General features: G+C 42.0%; 1 protein-coding gene across 1 annotated transcript in view; it reads right to left on the bottom strand.

Moving 5' to 3' along the window:
* Positions 1 to 18,377, bottom strand: part of LOC119965283 (polypeptide N-acetylgalactosaminyltransferase 10-like) — a 136,866-nt gene that overhangs the window by 47,138 nt on the left and 71,351 nt on the right. The window contains exons 4-6 of the mRNA XM_038795806.1: positions 14,238 to 14,404; positions 2,431 to 2,616; positions 1,342 to 1,525 (exon numbers count right to left, since the gene is read on the bottom strand). Of these exons, the coding sequence (XP_038651734.1) occupies positions 1,342 to 1,525; positions 2,431 to 2,616; positions 14,238 to 14,404 (537 nt within the window). The remainder of the gene's footprint in view (positions 1 to 1,341; positions 1,526 to 2,430; positions 2,617 to 14,237; positions 14,405 to 18,377) is intronic.

Genomic DNA, 18,377 nt, shown 5'->3' with positions numbered 1-18,377 from the left:
GGACAGAACATATGAACGTCGTATTGCACCAAGGAATCAGACAAGAGTCGGGAAATTTGATAATAGGACAAATTTAAACGGCTGTGGTCAGTTTGCTCATCTTCCCGACAGTCGCTACACTCGTCCACACAGGGAGCAAGAATCTTGGGCCTGATGAACAAGGACAAAGGCTGAAGCTCCTGCAACCCTACCTCTTGGTCCCTCGACCTGCCTCACTAATAGTCACACCCTCCTGTTCCTGACCACTGGCCAAATTCAAGGTAGTCTAAGGGGCATGATGGTCTCCTGAAACACAGCATCCAGATAACTCCCCCCCTCCCTGATGTGTCACAGCATCTGAAGTTCAGACTCAAATTCATCAACTCTGAGCTACAGTTCTTTGTGCAACAGCCCTTGTTATAGATGTGTTCACTAATAACCACAATGGGGTCCACCAGTTCCCACAACATGCAGGGCCAACACATCTCTTGGCCCTGCATCTGTATTTTAATTATAAATTTTAAATTAGTTTTTTTTTAAATTCCAACTGGTTTTTAGTTTTTCTAATCTGTAAAGTAGTTCTCTTTTTACCTTTAATCTGAAACCACCTCAAATAGGTAATGCAGATGAGCAGTTACTTGCCAGCCAACGAATTTACTGTTCTCCAGTGATGTCATTCCTGGATTGTTTTTCAAACTCAGTCCACTGCGTGAGTTGCAGTGCCTCTCGCAGGTCTGGCCGTCTCCACTCCTCCTTCTTTCACCCAACTCCCTGTTTCACCAAATTCAAGCTGCACTCTGATGCAACATGACAACATTCAGTGCAGACAAGGCAGCAGTGAAGGAGCTCTCCTCCTTTATGGCAACTAATTCAAAGCTTCGGAGACTGGATTAAACCAGTTCTATGTTTAACTAGCTTCAGCTAAGAGCCTGTAAACTCTTATTTAAAGCTGTAACTAAACTTCATCCAGTAAAAAGAGCAACTTTTAGCTAATTGCTAAATTAAGGAACTACACTTTAGATTGAAATTAGACCTTAAATTAAATTATTCCTTAAAACTTATTCCTTGAGATCCCTGTTTCACCAAACTCCAGCTGCACTCAGTGCAGAGGCAAGCAAGCATTGTTATACAAAAGAATATGGCAACTGTTTGCATTTTGCAACAATTGGTTTAAAACAGACTGCACTAAGATGACACTTTGCTGTTCAATCAATGAAGGTAATATGGTAAGTAAAGTAACTCTAGTTTTAAAAAGCAGGTGAACTAACTAGGGCAAAGTATAGCAAAACATCTGTGTTTACTTAACTCGTGTAACAGTCCTATCCTTGTTGATCACTAATGTTTCAAATTACTAAAACTTACTCAAAAGGGTCACTTGGATCAGGTTTGCGTAGCTCTACTGGAATTGGAATGCGTTTATAATACATTTCCCAGTCAAATGCTCCTCGCATGGCATCACCAGCCTGAGTCTCATAGCCAAAATGATCATGATCAATAACATCGATCATAGGACACACAATTGTTTTGCGGTTCTGAGCAATTCTATCTGAAAAATTAAGAGAACAGGCAATCAAATGAAAAATGTAGTCTTAGGAATTACATAATAGCACCATTTCAATAAAAAACAAATTACAATCTAAAGATGATGAGGAAAAGTCAGTAAATTCAAGAGAGCAAGGACATTCTTTTGTGTAGGCAAGGGCAGTTTGTGACCTATTCAACCATGTAGCTCATTTCAACAAACTCAAATCTTCGTGCACGTGTACTCTCACAAACTCTTACAATGGGGATCAGCATATAACATTTACGGAGAGACCACACAAAATGACCTTTCTCCTCTCTAGCGGAGGGCCATTGAGAAATTGGATGTAGAAATTCTAAATTAAATTAAAAGGTGCCTGCAATTTGGAAGCGTAACTAGAGTCTAGATTTTCCCCTTGTGCACTTTCTCCAATTCATTTCCACCCTTCCAGCTTTCCTTTTAATTTCACTGCATACTTATTCAGTTCCCCTTCCACATCACATTTTTAAAAAAACGTGCTTTTCTGATCATGTCCCACAATGAACAAATTACAGATTCCATCAGGATGACTTCATTATCAATATTCACAAACGTAATCTGTAACAAAGTGTTACGGCCAAGGTATCCGTTTTGGATGTTGCCTAATTTGAGAGAAAATTACATGTCTTATTAAATTTTTTAAAAACCAATTTGACCCAAATAAAGAAATCATAATGGTTATATGAAATCCTTCGGGATTCTGTTATATAACATCTAATAATTTACTATTCACAGTTCTTGGTTAATAAAATGATTTTAAAAAAATTTCTCCAAGGATGTCAAAACTAGAGAACAAATCTGAGCTGCCGTTCATGAAATATCTTTTTAAAAAGCATTTTATTAAAATCCCAAATTTCCATGCATTGTCTACTTCTGATTTTGCTTCTTACCAAGTAGTGGGGGCAGCCAATTCACATTTGCTTCACAGTGAGAATCCAAGAAAGTTATGACCTCTGCTTTAGCCATCGAAGCCCCGAGTAGTCGCGTTCGAATTAAACCTTCTCGCTTTTTGGTCCGCATAATCCTGACCTTCGGAAATTGTGCCATATATTCCTCCAAACTCTTTTTCAAATATTCTTTTTGAAAAATTAAATGAAAGTAAGTGCAGAGTCTATTGGTTTCAGGTCAACACTCAAACATGAAGTACTTTACATGGCATCATCTGTCCAGCCGGGCATGTTATGGAGCACAATGTGATTTCTGTCTCTTTAAATTTTTGCCTGATATGGTGAAAAATAAATAATTCTGAATGGGTGTTATCATTCATGTTCCTCTCTAAGCATAGCATTGCATCAGACATTTACAAACTTTCCCCTCTTGATGTAAACAAAATGCTGTAAATCATAAATCTATTAATTGTGAACTTTGGTTAAAAATAATAGGATAACAATACCATTAATGGTTCTAAGATTGCTACATTATTAATTTACAACTAGAGTGTAAATGCCAAATTGGTTACATTTGAAGGAAGATATGTGGTTTCCTCATGCGCAAACTTGATTTTATGGGAGGGGAAGGGGAATGCACTGAGGCAAGGTTTTTTTTTACAATTAAGGGGAAATTTAGTGTGACCAATCCACCTATCCTGCACATCTTTTTGGGTTGTGGATGAGAGACCCACACAGACACAGGGAGAATATGCAAACACCACACGGACAGTGACCCAGGGCCAGGATCGAAGCTGGGTCCTTGGCACCGTGAGACCACAGTGCTAACCACTGCTCCGCCCTCAAGGCAAGGTTTCTGACTGGTGCATATGCAACTTCACCAAATTATCTGACTCAAGTTTCATTACTTCCTTAAAAATATCAGAATTTTCTCTCAAATTCACATTCAATCAAATGTTATTTGAATTTATATCAAAATATTTCTTCAAATGTTTGTCAATAATATTTACATAGTTCAAATGCTACTGATTTTGAAAATATGTTTCCATATATTTCATTTTCCCAGTCTGTGCTCCAGCATTGCAGAAGTCATAGCTCAGTGCTGCTTTCTCCAACAAGATCTTAGATGAGGATAAATGGTCAGCACAACACCGTGGGTCAAAGGGCCTGTACTGTGCTGTACTGTACTGTTCTATGTTCTATTAAGAATTTATAAAATTATTGGTTTTTATTTACAGGTGCTCTAGTAGGCCGGTTATTAAATCTGAAGGTTCCGGATATGTTTCATACTTTGATTCCGGTTGCTGAACCACTCGAATATAATCCCTGCAAATCATCTATAATTTAATTATGGAACTATAGATTCAACAACACCCCAATTTGGTCGAGGGCAAATCAAATCGTCTCATACTAAACCTGTTTATCAAAATTCAGTTCCCCTTCAAGTTGCTCTAGCTGATGGATCATTTGCCATGATCCAGAGGAGCATGGGATTCGGGGATTCCTTCAGTGTTTTTCCACTCTCCCAATCTATTCTCTTTATTCAATAATCTCTGCCCCTCATCGTTCAAACCTATCTACTTTTATTGATGATTTTACCCTACATTTGTCACCTTCCTTCCAGATTACACAGACAGCACATAAACTTTCAATTATTCTAGTGCACTGCTGAAATCACTATCTTTTGATTTCCTTGAAGAGATTTTTTTCAATCCTTCGAAAACTGATTTGCTCTTGTCTAGTGAGAGTCATGGCTTAGTTAGGAGCACTTCCAATCCAAGTCAGAAAATTGAAGGTTGAAGTCCCGCTCCAGAGGCTTGAACATATCATCCAGTCTGACACTTCAGTAAAGGACTTAGAGAAAGGTGGCTTGTTGGAAAGCACCATTGTTTAGTGGAGATGCTAAGTACGCTGTGAGAATCATGAATAAAAATTAATTCACCATTTGTCATAATTTAATTTAAGAAAGGTAAGAACAAACAACTATGTAGAATACAAATGCTGAACATAGACAGCACCTGTAACGAGAAAATATATGGTGGGCCTACTGTGTAGTTCCAGAATTTATAGCAAGCACCGTCTATAATCAGGACATATTTAACCACTACCCGACTGTATTAATTAATAAATAAAGCTGGAGGAAGTTTAGGCCCAAAATATTTATTTTGTTTCTGGGGGACAGTCTCTTTTGACAAAATTAGCAACAGATGAGACCAGATAGTTTTCAGTGAAGCAGATTGGGTAGAGCAGAAATCAGGAGGGAGATCAGATGTAAACATGCCCTCATATACACGCAAGTACTGGTCACATTGCAAGTGCAGAACAAGGTATAACCTCAGCAGGTACGAGAATCGATAATGCCATAGCAACAGGTCTAGGTTTAAAACGTAGAAACAAAGGTGAGATTGCTTCTCTAGAATTTGTTTTTGTAGGGCAGGCGGTGCTGCTGCACAAACTTAAATAGGCTGGGATATCTTGTGGGGCAGTAATCAAGAGTTTTATGCAACGTAATAGGCTTAATGGTCTTTCGCATTTCATGCTTTAGTTCTTAAGCCTTAATTAATTTTACAAACTTTTGACATTTGGCCATCTAAATTAAATGGTGATGGTGTCATTGCAATAAAATTCCACTTTGCATGAGTGCTATCTCAACAGCATCCAACATCCTCCCAAAACTCAAGAGTCCATCTTAAATTGTGCCAAATGTTATCTTCGGTGATAAATGAGGGAAGATTCCTAAAATTTACCTTTCGTTCGGGGGAGCTATTGTTTCTTAAAAATAGACATAACTTTATTACAAGTAGGTTAACAGCAAGAAAATGTTGAAATAATGACCTAAATACTGCGGTGTGCATTTAGTGGGATTGCATCACCACTAACAAATTATTCTGAGATTGCATATGTACATAGGTTCAGCATTTATCATAAACTGAAGAGAAATAGAGCCATTATTAATGTAAGGTAAGTTCAATCTATTTTACAAACACAGAAAGATTCATCAATTCAACTTAATTAGCCTGGCTAATTAAGATTCATCAATTCAACTTAATTAGCCTGGCTAATTAAAACAACTACCTGATATAACTGTGGACTAAAACCTCGTAATGAAAAATAACGGGCGCTATTCTCCCCTCCCCACGCCGGGTGGGAGAATCGCCAGGGCGCCGCGTGAATCGCGCCATGCCGCCCCAACCCCCGCACATGATTCTCCCACCCCCCACGAAACCAGCTGTGCACAAATCGCGCCGGGCCGCTCAGAGAATCAGCGCAAACGGCGAGCGGCGAATCTGCAGCCCGGATGGGCCGAGCGGCCGCTCCAACACGACAGGTTCCCGCTGGCGCCATCCACCCCTGGTCGCTGCCGGCGGGAACTGTGCGGGAACGATTGGGGGGGGGGGGGGCCTCCTTCAACGGGATCGGCGAGCCGGCCTCCCCCCATGCCCCCTCCGGCCTACCTCCTTCCGCGGCCGGCCCCAGAACACCGGCGCCATGTTGGTGAGGGGCCAGCGCACGCAAGAAGTTTCCCGCGCATGCGCAGGATGGCGCGGCCCAACTGCTCATGCGCAAGAATTAACTGCCTCAACTGCCCCCTGTGGGTGCCAGAATAGTTCGTGCCCGGGACCTGTTCACACCGTCGTGAAACGCGACGGCGTTAACGATTGCGTGGGCACTTAGTCCCGGGAGCGGAGAATACCGCCCAACATTGTGGAGAGGATAATGGTATTTCAAGTGGTGCACTTCCCCACTAAAATAAATCCATACAGTCCTGATCCCTTTGCAATACAGAATGCTTCATGGGCAAGGTTAATATTTAAAATGCAAAACCCGTTACTCCTTGGAACCATGGTCTCAGATTGCAGTGTTACCATTCAAAAGAAAGCACAGCAGCTCCTAAATTCATTTGTTGGGGCCTCATGTGTGAGACTGATCAGATATCTAAGAGCAGAATGACTCAAAACATTTGTCCATGCTTATTTTATTCTTGGGATATGTGCAATACAGGCTAGACAATTGGCCCAAATCTTCCAATCCCATTAGCAGTGAATGCTTAAGACATTCGCTACTATGCATAGAATCCGCAGTGCAGAAGGAGGCCATTCGGCCCATCGAGTCTGTACCTACTTTAGCCCATGCCTCCACCTTATCCCTGTAACCGAGTAACCCCACCTAATCTTTTGAACACTATGGGGAAATTTACTTTCATGACCAATCCACCTAACCTGCATTTCTTTGGACATTTGAGGAACACAACAGTATTCGAAGCTCTGAAGAGATCAGGTCGCCAGAAAGGGCGCAGTGGGATCATCCGTTGATGGCTCCCCTGGGACCTGGCATTGTGTAAGCTTCAGCTGTTAGTCCAGAATTTAGCTACCTTTTTAACACTGATTTATTTGCTCTATACCCAGCATGCATTGAGCCTGCCTGGAGCAGACCTATCAATCAGGAGGAATGTCTACATAATCCTGAAATATCAATATTGCTAAACCTCTACCACTGCACGCCTGGCTCACAGCACTCCCTCACTCATAACCCTATCTCACCCTCTTCCTACACCCTTAGTTTACACCCCTCCCCTGGCTCAGCCCCACCCAGTTTGCAGGGTTTTTTTTGGGTGGGGGGGGGGGGGGGTTGTAGAATGGAGAATTAGTTAATTAAAATTATTGAGAACACCAAATTGAAGGCAAGGGACAGCCTTCAGTTCATGATGGCAAAAGAAATGTGGTTTCACTTCAACTACACTTTGCCTCTAGGCCTCCTCCCTTTTCACCTCAACAATTGATCAATGCTGTAGCTGGGACACGAAGTTCCTGCTGTAGTCAGCAAAAAAGGTAAAAACATAAAGGCGTGAGCCACAGCTTTGCCACTAACTGGAAGACTCATGCCCATATTTATTACCCATACCTAGTTGCCCTGAGTGGGTGTGCAGTCTCCTTAAACCACAGAGATCCTTCGCCATATTTAAAATATTAATAATCTATTTTAATTCCATCATTTTGGTTCCTTATTGCCAACAATGAATACTGCGATGAATTTTGCCATTTGGATTTTTTTCACCCCCACAGGCATCAAGATGATTAGTCTAAATCCCAGACTATAGAATTGCTTTTTGAAAGTTATCTGTTTACAATATGTTATGGCTGTGTAATCGGTTGGTTTTGTGTCTCATTGATAAGATCTTGAGGCTAGTATGTTTCAAAATTCAGATGCTCTTGAGATTTGACAGTCCATCACATTTGAAGGAGTGGTAGTACTGCTTGTTTCTGGTAATTGATTATCTCCCTTCGATTCACCTTTTGTACTCCTTTGAGTTGTGTTTCTCTTTGTTAACAACCCGTCTGCTTTATAAAAAAAAAACACTGCGGGTTTATCCCATTCCTTCCAATGGAAATGTTCATTCATAGAGTGGACTCAAATTTCCTTTTTCCATAGTCTCTGTTGTGTTCTTGCTGGATATTGATGTTTCACAAATGGAACCTTAATTTCCACTTATTTCACAATTTCAGCCAAACAATTTGTTTGCTGTTTTGTTTTCAAATTATTCACAAGCTTATACAGCTTTTCATTCAACTCAACAACTACTCTGCTGAGATTTTGTTTCAGAGTTATCTTTGAGATCCTTAAACACACACAACTTCACCTGGGCATTCAGTTCCATTTGAATCTTTTCCTCATGGTCAATGGCTGCTCCTCAGATTCTTCCAATTCACACGCTAGGTCGTCAATCTGTTTCTTAGGATTTTATTTTCTGTTTATGAAATCTGGATTTGCTCATCCAGACTGCACAGCGCATCTTTCATTTTCTCCAGACTGGACCGAAGTTCAATAACTTAATTGCTTTATTCATGATGAAGTTTCAACATTTCATCAAACTGAAAGCTGGTTCTTTACATTGGCCAGTTTTTCCTTCAATTAATCTGATTTGGCTGTGCTATCCTTCAAGTTCACATTCTTAATTTTACTTCTACTTTTCCTTGCATCTGTTCAAATTTTTCTTGACATTCACGGTTCTTGATTTTTACTTTAGTCATTTTATATTTCAACAACTCAGTGCATTTTCTTCTTCTAGTTCCTTGCGTTTAATGCCAGATTTACATTTTCCGACCTTCTTTCGGTCTTTTCTTTCGGTATCTCCGGCAGAACCCTGTCCTTCATTTTGGTTTCACTGTTGGCGAGGTCCATCTCCGGCGAAGTCTGAACCCACTTCAGTTCTGTAATTGTGCTACTCATGGCTTCACTGTCTGCTCAAAACTTGGAAAGTTCTATGGCCTTTCCTTTCAATGCCTCCTCATTTTCTGGTTCTTCAGCTCCAGTCGTTTCCTTGAAGCTTCCAGCTTCCTTTTAGAATATTGAACCTTGCTGAATCTTCACTGCCAACTGTTTCTTCAGTTTGTTCAGAGGAACTTTAAATTAATTTTGCTTCTCTTTGTAACATTCTAGGAGGAACAAACTTAGTCTTGGGGATACTTGTAACATGTGAAGATTCTTCAACAGATTTTCCTTTTCTTTGCAAAGCTTACTTGTTTCATCCCGAGTTTTCCTGTAATTCAGCAGAGCCTCAAGTGTCTTCTGTTCTTCTTCCAAACTGTTGCTTAAGATAATCTTAGTTTCCTCATGTTGCTGAATGGTTACACATTCCTTTTTCCATTTGATCTTGAAGAGCAATTAGCTGGTGTTTCAATGTTCTTGTCGATCTCTTGCCAACCCCCTTTGGTTTCAGAGCATCACCTTGTTGCTACTGAGTTGCATTTTCTGAAGTAATATTCAATGTCCTTTCTCATTCATATTTTCTGTGGCTATACATTGATTCTTTAAGGCATCTTTCAGGGTCACAACTTCTTTGACTACCCTTTCTGCCTGTCTGTACATCTGATTAAGTTTTCCCTTTGATTGCCAACTCTGGAATTCCAGGTTGGTACTTGCATTGTCTCTGAAATTTGTTTCTTTAGTTCACTTACAGCTTGGTTCATTAAAGACATTAAAGTTAATCATGCATTTTGAAAGGTATATACTCAGCTTGAACCTTATCAAATTTTCCAGTTCAGCTCTGATGGGAACATTTCCCTGCAGAACAGCTTGGTTTATTTTTTCTTTTTGAGTTACCTCAGGTACCTTTCCTTCATCCACAGCCATCTGCTCACTCCATAATGCTGTTGTAGTTTGGGTACTGTGGCAGCATTTGCACAAATCTCTACTTTTAAGCATTTTAGCTGCATTTCAGCCATTTCTTCTGTACTGAACTCTTCAGCGTGTGCATTTTATTGCACTGATAGGGTCAGCAACCATTTTGTGGTTTATTTGAAATTGTGTCCCTCGTTCTGGAATCTTCTATCGCCCTCGGCTATCTGTTGTGCACGACACTTTATTGGGAGTGTGATGGATCTTCTTCTAGTGTCTGCTCTCTCCGCAACTTGAGTTTTAAAATATCTGACAAAGCATTTTAATATCTCACCAAATATTGCAGAGTATTGATCTGGCTACGGAGTACTTCACTTACAAATAAACCAATCACAAATATAAACCAAAATAAGCAAAATATTGCAATGCTGGAATCTGAAATAAACAGAATGCTGGAAAAACTCAACAGGTCAGGCAGTACCTGGAGAGAGAGAGAGAGAGAGAGAGAGAGAGAGAGAGAGAGAGAGAGAGAGAGAGAGAGAGAGAGAACATGATTAACGTTTCAAGTCCAACTGGCCCTTTATCAGAACCCATGAGATTGTACTTCTGATTCCTTATTTAATCCTATAATTCTCCTGTAAACTAAACATTCTCTCCTCCAAAACTCCATTCTTGGATCTGGTTTAGCCATTTCCTTCCCCAAAATGAGTATGGCTCTTATAATTATCTGTCCATGGCTGTTTTTTTGTATTAGGTGGAGCTTTAAATGTCATTGCCCCTTCAAGGCAGTAACTATTTTTTCCACTCAGGCTACCTGCAGCCGGTCAGTTTGTTCTTATTTTTGTGTGCTTTTATCATTTTGACGGGGTCCCCAGCAATCAGCCATTTCACTGTTTTGAGAAATACTTTTAAACGCGGGGGTTGGCTTATGAGACTCAGTAGACTGGGATTATACTCACTGGAACTTAGAAGAATGGGGGATCTTATAGAAACATAAAATTATGAAGGGAATGGATATGATTGAAACAGGGAGGTTGTTTCCACTGGCAGGTGAAACTAGAAATAGGCGGTATAGCCTCAAAATAAGGGGGAGAAGATTTAGGACTGAGTTGAGGAGGAACCTCTTTACCCAAAGGTTGTAAATCTTTGGAATTTCCTGCCCAGTGAAGGAGTTGAGGCTACCTCGTTAAATGTTTTTAAGGCAAAGACAGATAGATTTTTGAACAGTAAAGGAATTAAGGATTATGGCGAGTGGGTGGATAAATGGAGCGGAGTCCACAAAAAGATCAGCCATGATCTTATTGAATGGCTGAGCAGCCTCGAGGGGCCACATAGCCTACTCCAGCTCTTATGTTCTTATGAGAAGCTACTTCTGGATATTGAGGTTATGGATTCCACAAACCAGCTGGTTGTGCAACAGATCACTCAGCGTGGTCCCAAATTCACAGTGCTCAGCAAGCTGGCGAAGCCTGACTATGAAGGCTGAGACAGAATCTGCAGAGTTGAACTTATAACATTGGAGGATAATAGAGAGCCTTGGGTTGTAATGCTCTTTAACCAATTTCCCTATCTGGTCAAAGGTTTTCGAGTCAGGTTTCTCTGGGGACGTGAGGTTTCTAATCAAATAGTACATCTAGGGCCCGCAAACTGTCAGAAGTATCACCTTCTGCTTGTCCTCAACTTGTGATCTCGTTCGCAGTAAAGAAGAAACCGAGTTGTTTGATGTACTGATTCCATGATTCAACCAGTTGGTCAAATGGGTCTAGTTTCCCAATGATAGGCATTTCCATTTGTGGTTTAAATGATTCCAACTCTTGCTAGAGCTTCTGTTTTCTCAACATCCCTTTCTCTCCTCTTTCTCCCCCCCCCCCCCCCCCCCCCCCCCCCCCCCCCCCCCCCCCCCCCCCCCCCCCCCCCCCCCCCCCCCCCCCCCACTCGATTCACAGTGGCTGTCAGCTGCAATCAAAAATTATTTTCCTCCTCTCCAATGTGGTGGCTTCCAGTAGTTAACAAAAGGGGTTAATTGATAAAAGGCAAATAGATAATAAGTACAGGACACTGTATATAGGTCTTTACTCTTCAGTTCCTTGGTCCACTCTGCCCAGTGTCCTCCCCCAGGGCTCCATCAAAACCCCCATTGGCCAAGGTTCACACACTCCCAAGCGATTGGCCCAGAGCCAGCCACGTAAGTCAGTGGAGCTTGCCCCCACAATGGGGGCTATGTTACCACAATATACATATCCCAGACGTTGCCATGCATGGTCCTGCTCCTGTTCAGATACCTTCTAGAAACAACAATTATATTAGCTGATCTGGTTGGTGTTTGACACAGCTAGTATGTCAGTTTCTAAAGTATGGTTGACCAAAGCATAGTTTGTCTGAAATTTACAAAATAAACTACGTTTGCCACAACAACAACTTGCAATTTCTTTTAGAATTTTGGCTTATATGTTTTGCTGTGGTAAATGTAACTTTTTTTTTTAGGAAGTCCAGATTACGCAAGATGCATTTTCTGTTGAAAGGAAAATTTTAGAACTTAAAATACAAACTCCGTAAACATTAAAAATCATTTCATCAGCTACAAAATCCTGAGCATATCATATCTACTCAAGTTGTGACTATTTATGTAATTTATGTCTACGACTGATTGAGAGCAATGTAGGCTAAAATTAAAGTAGGCTATATAGAACAAACAAACGTACCCATAAAAATTGCACAGCATAATTTGGGAAGATTTCTAAGTACTCAAGACTACTATCCAAGAAAAAACACATTTTATTGTACAAAATTGGAAGATTGTGGCCACATCCTCCATGTTCTCGACCCTCACTTCCCTCAGCAATCTGGGGTGTGTTCCATCTGACTGGCTGATTTTTCTACTTTCTGAGTACTTCCAGTGCTTTTAAGTATCTACTCCTCGTCCATTGTTATCTATTCAATTTCTCTACTCCCTCCTTCTTTTCAATGACACCTGCTAATCTATACTCTCTTTGCCCGGAGTTCCTTTTTCAGTTCTCTTTTGTGCTTTCTGTGTTTATCTTGGTTCTCTGCTGTGTTATGAACCTGACAGTTTTAGGTCTCCCTTTATCTCCTCATCATTAAAAAGTGACTAGAGAAAACTGTGAGGACACATAAAACTGAATATCACAACACAAAGCCCTTAAGATTTAATTTTTGGAAAATATTTAAAACATTAACAAGCTACCCTTAAGCACGAAGACCGCCACACTCATAACATTATGATTGTATTACTTTTTGAAGCCATGTGTTAGTCGTTTAAGTGAGCTCAAGTTCAGACGATGCGCAACTAAGGGGCGAGTTAGGGGGTGATAGTATTTTTTCCAGTTTTTCCCGTCCCCATGATAGAGATCACTGGGGAAAGAGGTTTTCCTTTTCATTATTTCATGGGTACGAGTGTCATTGGCATGGCCAGCATTTGTATCCCATCCCCAATTGCCCTTGAGATGGTGATGCCACTTTCATGATAACCTGGGCAAGTAACTGATGTCCATTGTGCGACCAGGGGTGTGGTCGAGAGGTGCTCCAGGGAGCTGAAAATGCACTTAAGTTGCCTGGACCGCTCTGGAGGAGCCCTCCAGTTTGAGGTTGCATCGTTGTGGTCTGCTGAGGGGGCGATGTGCTAGAGGAGGATGAGGGGCAAAGTCATGCCTCGTCAGAAGAGGAGGTGAGGGGGAGAGGGACAATGGGTGGGACATGGGGGCTGGCCATGCATGGGAGGCCACACTACACCATTGTCAGGGCCAGCGAGCACGGGACGCTTTGGATACCACCGAACCCCCCACATGCACACTCCCCTCCATTATATATACACCTGCTGCACAACGAGCTGGGGGCACTGGGATAACAGTGACAGCGAATCTGGTCCATGGGATGGAGGACGATGACAGCCCGCTCTGCGATGAGCCCCGAGCGCCATATCGTTAGACAATATCTGACTCATGCCCACAGTAGCACTTCCCACCTGGGTGATCCCTGCACGCGAGCTGTGCATCCTACATACTGCTCCCACAGTATTAACTCCCAAAACCTGTTAATCCAACAATTTAGTTTCACATAATCATGTTCTTGTTTCTGAAATGACAATAAAATTATTACTTTTTTCCTTTCTGAAAGAAAAAGAATTGTAATAAAAAAGCACACATTACTGAGCAAGGAGAAGAGCAATCCTTTTGTGATTTAACCTTTAAAAATGCACTAGGATCCATTAATAGAATGTATAATTCATTAAAAGTTCATTGTTAAAAAGTTCTCATTATACTGAACAATCCAAAAGTGTTCCGGCCTTGGTTTCCTGAACGTCGCTTTTGGGACATGAATTGCATATAGAGGATTACAGGTAGCTGTCAGTGAAACTGAAAACAGGAACTGAGTCATGCAAGTCTGATCGCAAAAACAGCCCAAGACTTGGCAGCTCCCAAATTTTATTCATTTTTTCATAACTTACATTAGACAACAGGCTGTTGTACTCTTCAGTGAAGCTAGTTTTTATTACGCACTGGCTTTCTGTCTTTTTGTTTTAACTGAGACATCCCAGTTATGTGCAAGTAGGATGGAGAACATTTGAGGAACTGCATCTTTGAAAAACTCAAAATTACTTCACATTTAGTTCATGGCAATTTTAAAGAATATTTATCTACCCTTAATGTTTTTAAGTTATAGCTCAACATGTTTACCTCGATCACTGAAGTCATCGACGAGTATGATTTCTGCAATAAGTTCTGGTGGTGAGCGATTAAAGACACTGTGCACAGTTCGAAGGAGCGAGGACCAGCCTTCATTGTGGAATGGTATAATCACTGTGGTATTTGGAAGTTTCTCCAAATAAAGTTTCTTCTTGCAGCTGTCAATTAAAGAAGCGCAATTAATGTAACAACTATTGTAGAACCTGAAATAGCCATTGCGATGAAACATTTGTTAAAAGGCTTTTTTTTTACACTCTCAATTAATAACCAGCAGCTTAGGGCTTTCTCAAACATTAAACCTGCAACTTTCTTAATCTGTGCAAGTACAACAGCTGGTCGACTCTACACTGGAGGTGGATCGGCGGTACTCCTCAACCCCAACTGGGAACTACTGGCGGAGAGAAAAATGTTACAGATGGACTTTGACCTGATCTTCATGGGGGAAGCAGCGCATGAGCTCCATCAGACGTCGGGGACCTTTTATGAGGATAGAGACAAAGCCAGCCGCCTGCTGGCTCACCAGCTGAGAAAGCAGGCAGCCATGACGGAAATAGCCCAAGTGAAGGATGGTAGTGGTAGGCTAATCACCATGCCAGAAAAGGTCAATGAAGCCTTCGTAACCTTCTCCCGGGGGCTGTACACCTCTGAAACCCCTACCTCCGGGGGGTGGGGGGGGAAACTTGGGGATAAAGCAGTTCCTCGATGGACTGGATATGCTGATTGTGGGGGAAGAACAGACGTGGGGCCTGGAAACACCATTAGAACTGGGGGGGAAGTCATGGGGAGTATGAATTTCATGCAGGCGGGGAAGACAACGGGGCCAGATGGATTCACACCAGCATTGGGCCCGCACCTGCGGGAGATATTTGCAGAATCGCTAGTAAGGAGCACCCTGCCACCAATACTTACACAAGCCTCAATATCGCTGGTACCCAAAAAGGACAAAGACCTGAATGAGTACGGGCCCGATGGGTCCATCAACATAGACCCTACGATCCTGGCAAAGTTTCTGGTGGGGCGACTGGAGCTGCGTGACTGAGATAGTCATGGAGGTCAGAACGGGCGTTGTCAAGGGCAGGCCGCTAACTTGGCGCAATTTCTCAGGCTAGAGAAAAATAAAATTGCCATCCAGGTGTCGGAAGAGGACTTCCACAGGATGTTGGAAGTCATTCATCAACTTGCTTCAATGTCTGTTCATAGCCAGCAACCAGTAGAGTAGGGGGCGGGGGAACACAAACGAGCCACGGGGCAAAAAGGAAAAGGGGGGGGGAAGGAAAGGGACAAGGGAAAAGCTGCAGGGGTTGGGTCCAAGGGCAATCTGAAGCCCAAACTAAACTTTAGACACCTGTAAATATGCGCCCTGGCCATACCGCCCGGATTATAACAGATGCATGCCGACTAAAGAGGGCCACAACCACACGGGGAATAAGGTATGTAAATATATGTGCTGATTTCTGTTTGTCTTTTTTATTTTCCTTTTTTGCGCAGTTTTGTAATATACAATTTATGAATTGTAGAACATAGTAGCGCAGTACAGGCCCTTTGGCCCTCGATGTTGCGCTGACCTGTGAAACCACTCTAACGCCCATCCACACTATTCCCTTATCATCCATATGTTTATCCAATGACCATTTGAATGCCCTTAGTGTTGGCGAGTCCACTACTGTTGCAGGCAGACCATTCCACGCCCTTACTACTCTCGGAGTAAAGAACCTATCTCTGACATCTGTCCTGTATCTATCTCCCCTCAATTTAAAGCAATGTCCCCTCGTGCTAGACATCACCATCTGAGGAAAAAGGCTCTCACTGTCCACCCTATCTAATCCTCTGATCATCTTGTATGCCTCAATTAAGTCACCTCTTAACCTTCTTCTCTCTAGCGAAAACAGCCTCAAGTCCTTCAGCCTTTCCTCATATGATCTTTCCTCCATACCAGGCAACATTCTGGTAAATCTCCTCTGCACCCTTTCCAATACTTCCACATCCTTCCTATAATGCGGTGACCAGAATTGCACGCAATACTCCAAATGCGGTCGCACCAGAGTTTTGTACAGCTGCAATATAAAATGTGAAGACCCAATAAAAATACAAAAAACTGGATGGGAAGATTCCAGACTGGAAATCGGTATCAAAAGACCGTAACTTATACTTTTTTCCATAAAAAGTGGAGGAACTGAGTCACAGGCCCGCTAATTAGCTTTAATAAGAAAAAAAAACATTTATTAAACATGAAAAAATTGTATGATACAGTACGCCATTAACCCCCCCTCCCAGCCTAGTTTAACAATTGCACACAGGTTTTAGGGTTGACACGGATTACAAAGTACATTTTTAGATACAATGGTCTCATTAACTCACAAAATCCCTTTTAAAGACACAAGCTGGCCGTGGTAAGATACACTCCTCTTGGAACCCATGTGAATGTCTTTGATTTTGCCTCAAAATCTCCCCAGATTATTCTAATACCAGGAGCCACCATGTCTCACTGAACTCCGGCTTCCACACAAGTGATTTTGAATTCTGCTTTCAAAAGTCACACTTTCAAACCTTCTTTTAAATTAGGCTTTCCCTTGGCGGCTCGCATTCTGAAACCCAGGCCAGCTTTTCCAAATGCAACAAAGCTCCGCGCCACTTTTAACAGCATCTCCCGTCCAGGAGCTACACAATCCCCTTTAGGATTTATTTTGTCTTAAAGGCTTTTAGGGGAGGCGGTGATGTAGTGGTATTGCCACTGGACTGGTAATCCAGAGATCTAGGGTAATGCTCTGGGGACCCAGGTGGAATCCCACCATGGCAGGTGGTGAGATTTAACTTCATAAATATCTGGAATTATCGCTTCTTGGCCTTTTGGCTAAGATCAAGCGTCGCACTTCTTGGCCTTTTGGCTAAGATGAGCGTGGGATCAGGTATAATGCCTGGTATGTCTCTCTTGTGGGGACCATGAATTGGATTCAATTTGAATTGGTTTTTGGAGCAGGCAAGGAGCTGGATTATCGCCCCTGTCCACACTCTGAGCTCTGGCTTTGTAACTCTGATAAAGGAAGGGGAAAATAAATAAATAAATATCTGGAATTAATCGTCTAATAATGACCATTGTCGTAAAAACCCATCTGGTTCACTTATGTTCGATTCCCGTAACAGCCTCCCCGAACAGGCGCCGGAATGTGGCGACTAGGGGCTTTTCACAGTAACTTCATTTGAAGCCTACTCGTGACAATAAGCGATTTTCATTTCATTTTTCATTTCATTATGTCCTTTAGGGAAGGAAATCTACCACCCTTACCTGGTCTGGCCTACAAGTGACTCCAGACCTACGGAAATGTGGTTGACTCTTAAATGCCCTCAGAAACCACTCGTTCAAGGGCAATTAGGGATAGCAATAAATGCTTGCCCAGCCAGCGATGCCTATATCCCCCAAACAAAAAAAAAAACAAACTCCGAGGTCAAGTCACCAATATCCACTGTTCTTTCAAATAATATCTCTCAAACTGTGGTAATTTCTCAAAAAAGATCAGCACCACTGTAGATATCTTTCTGGCCTATACATTATTTCCAATGTTTACCAATATATTATAACTCCCTTAAAATACCTTTGTTTACCTGACAATATATGCATAGATCAGGAGTGGGCAAACTACGGCCCGCGGGCCGCATGCGGCCCGCCAAAGGTCTTTATGCGGCCCACCAAGTCATTAAAAAAAAAAAAAAATTTTTTTTTTAATTTTTATTATTTTTTTTTAAGGTTAATGGGGGGGGGGGGGGGGGGGGGGGGGGGGGGGGGGGCTGTTGGGTTACTTACTGGTATAGGGTGGATACGTTGACTTGAGTAGGGTGATTATTGCTCGGCACAACGTCGAGGGCCAAAGGGCCTGTTCTGTGCTGTACTGTTCTATATCCTATATGAGGCGCCCAGAATCATACCCGGGTGAAGTAATTATTTTACTTAATATACTATGTGAATTTCTGAATGTGGCCCTTGCACAGAAAAGTTTGCCCACCCCTGGCATAGATCATTGAAAGCGGCAGGACAGTGGAGAGGCAGTTAAAGCCCCCATGTATCCTGGGCTTTATTAATAGGGGCATAGAGTCCAAAGCAAGGGCAACCTGTAAAGAAAATTGAAACAAAAGTGG

The sequence above is a fragment of the Scyliorhinus canicula genome, chromosome 4, assembly GCF_902713615.1.
Source record: "Scyliorhinus canicula chromosome 4, sScyCan1.1, whole genome shotgun sequence".
Lineage (NCBI taxonomy): Eukaryota > Metazoa > Chordata > Chondrichthyes > Carcharhiniformes > Scyliorhinidae > Scyliorhinus > Scyliorhinus canicula.
The sequence above is the reverse complement of the archived record's forward strand: the minus strand, read 5'-3'. Positions and strand labels throughout refer to the sequence as shown.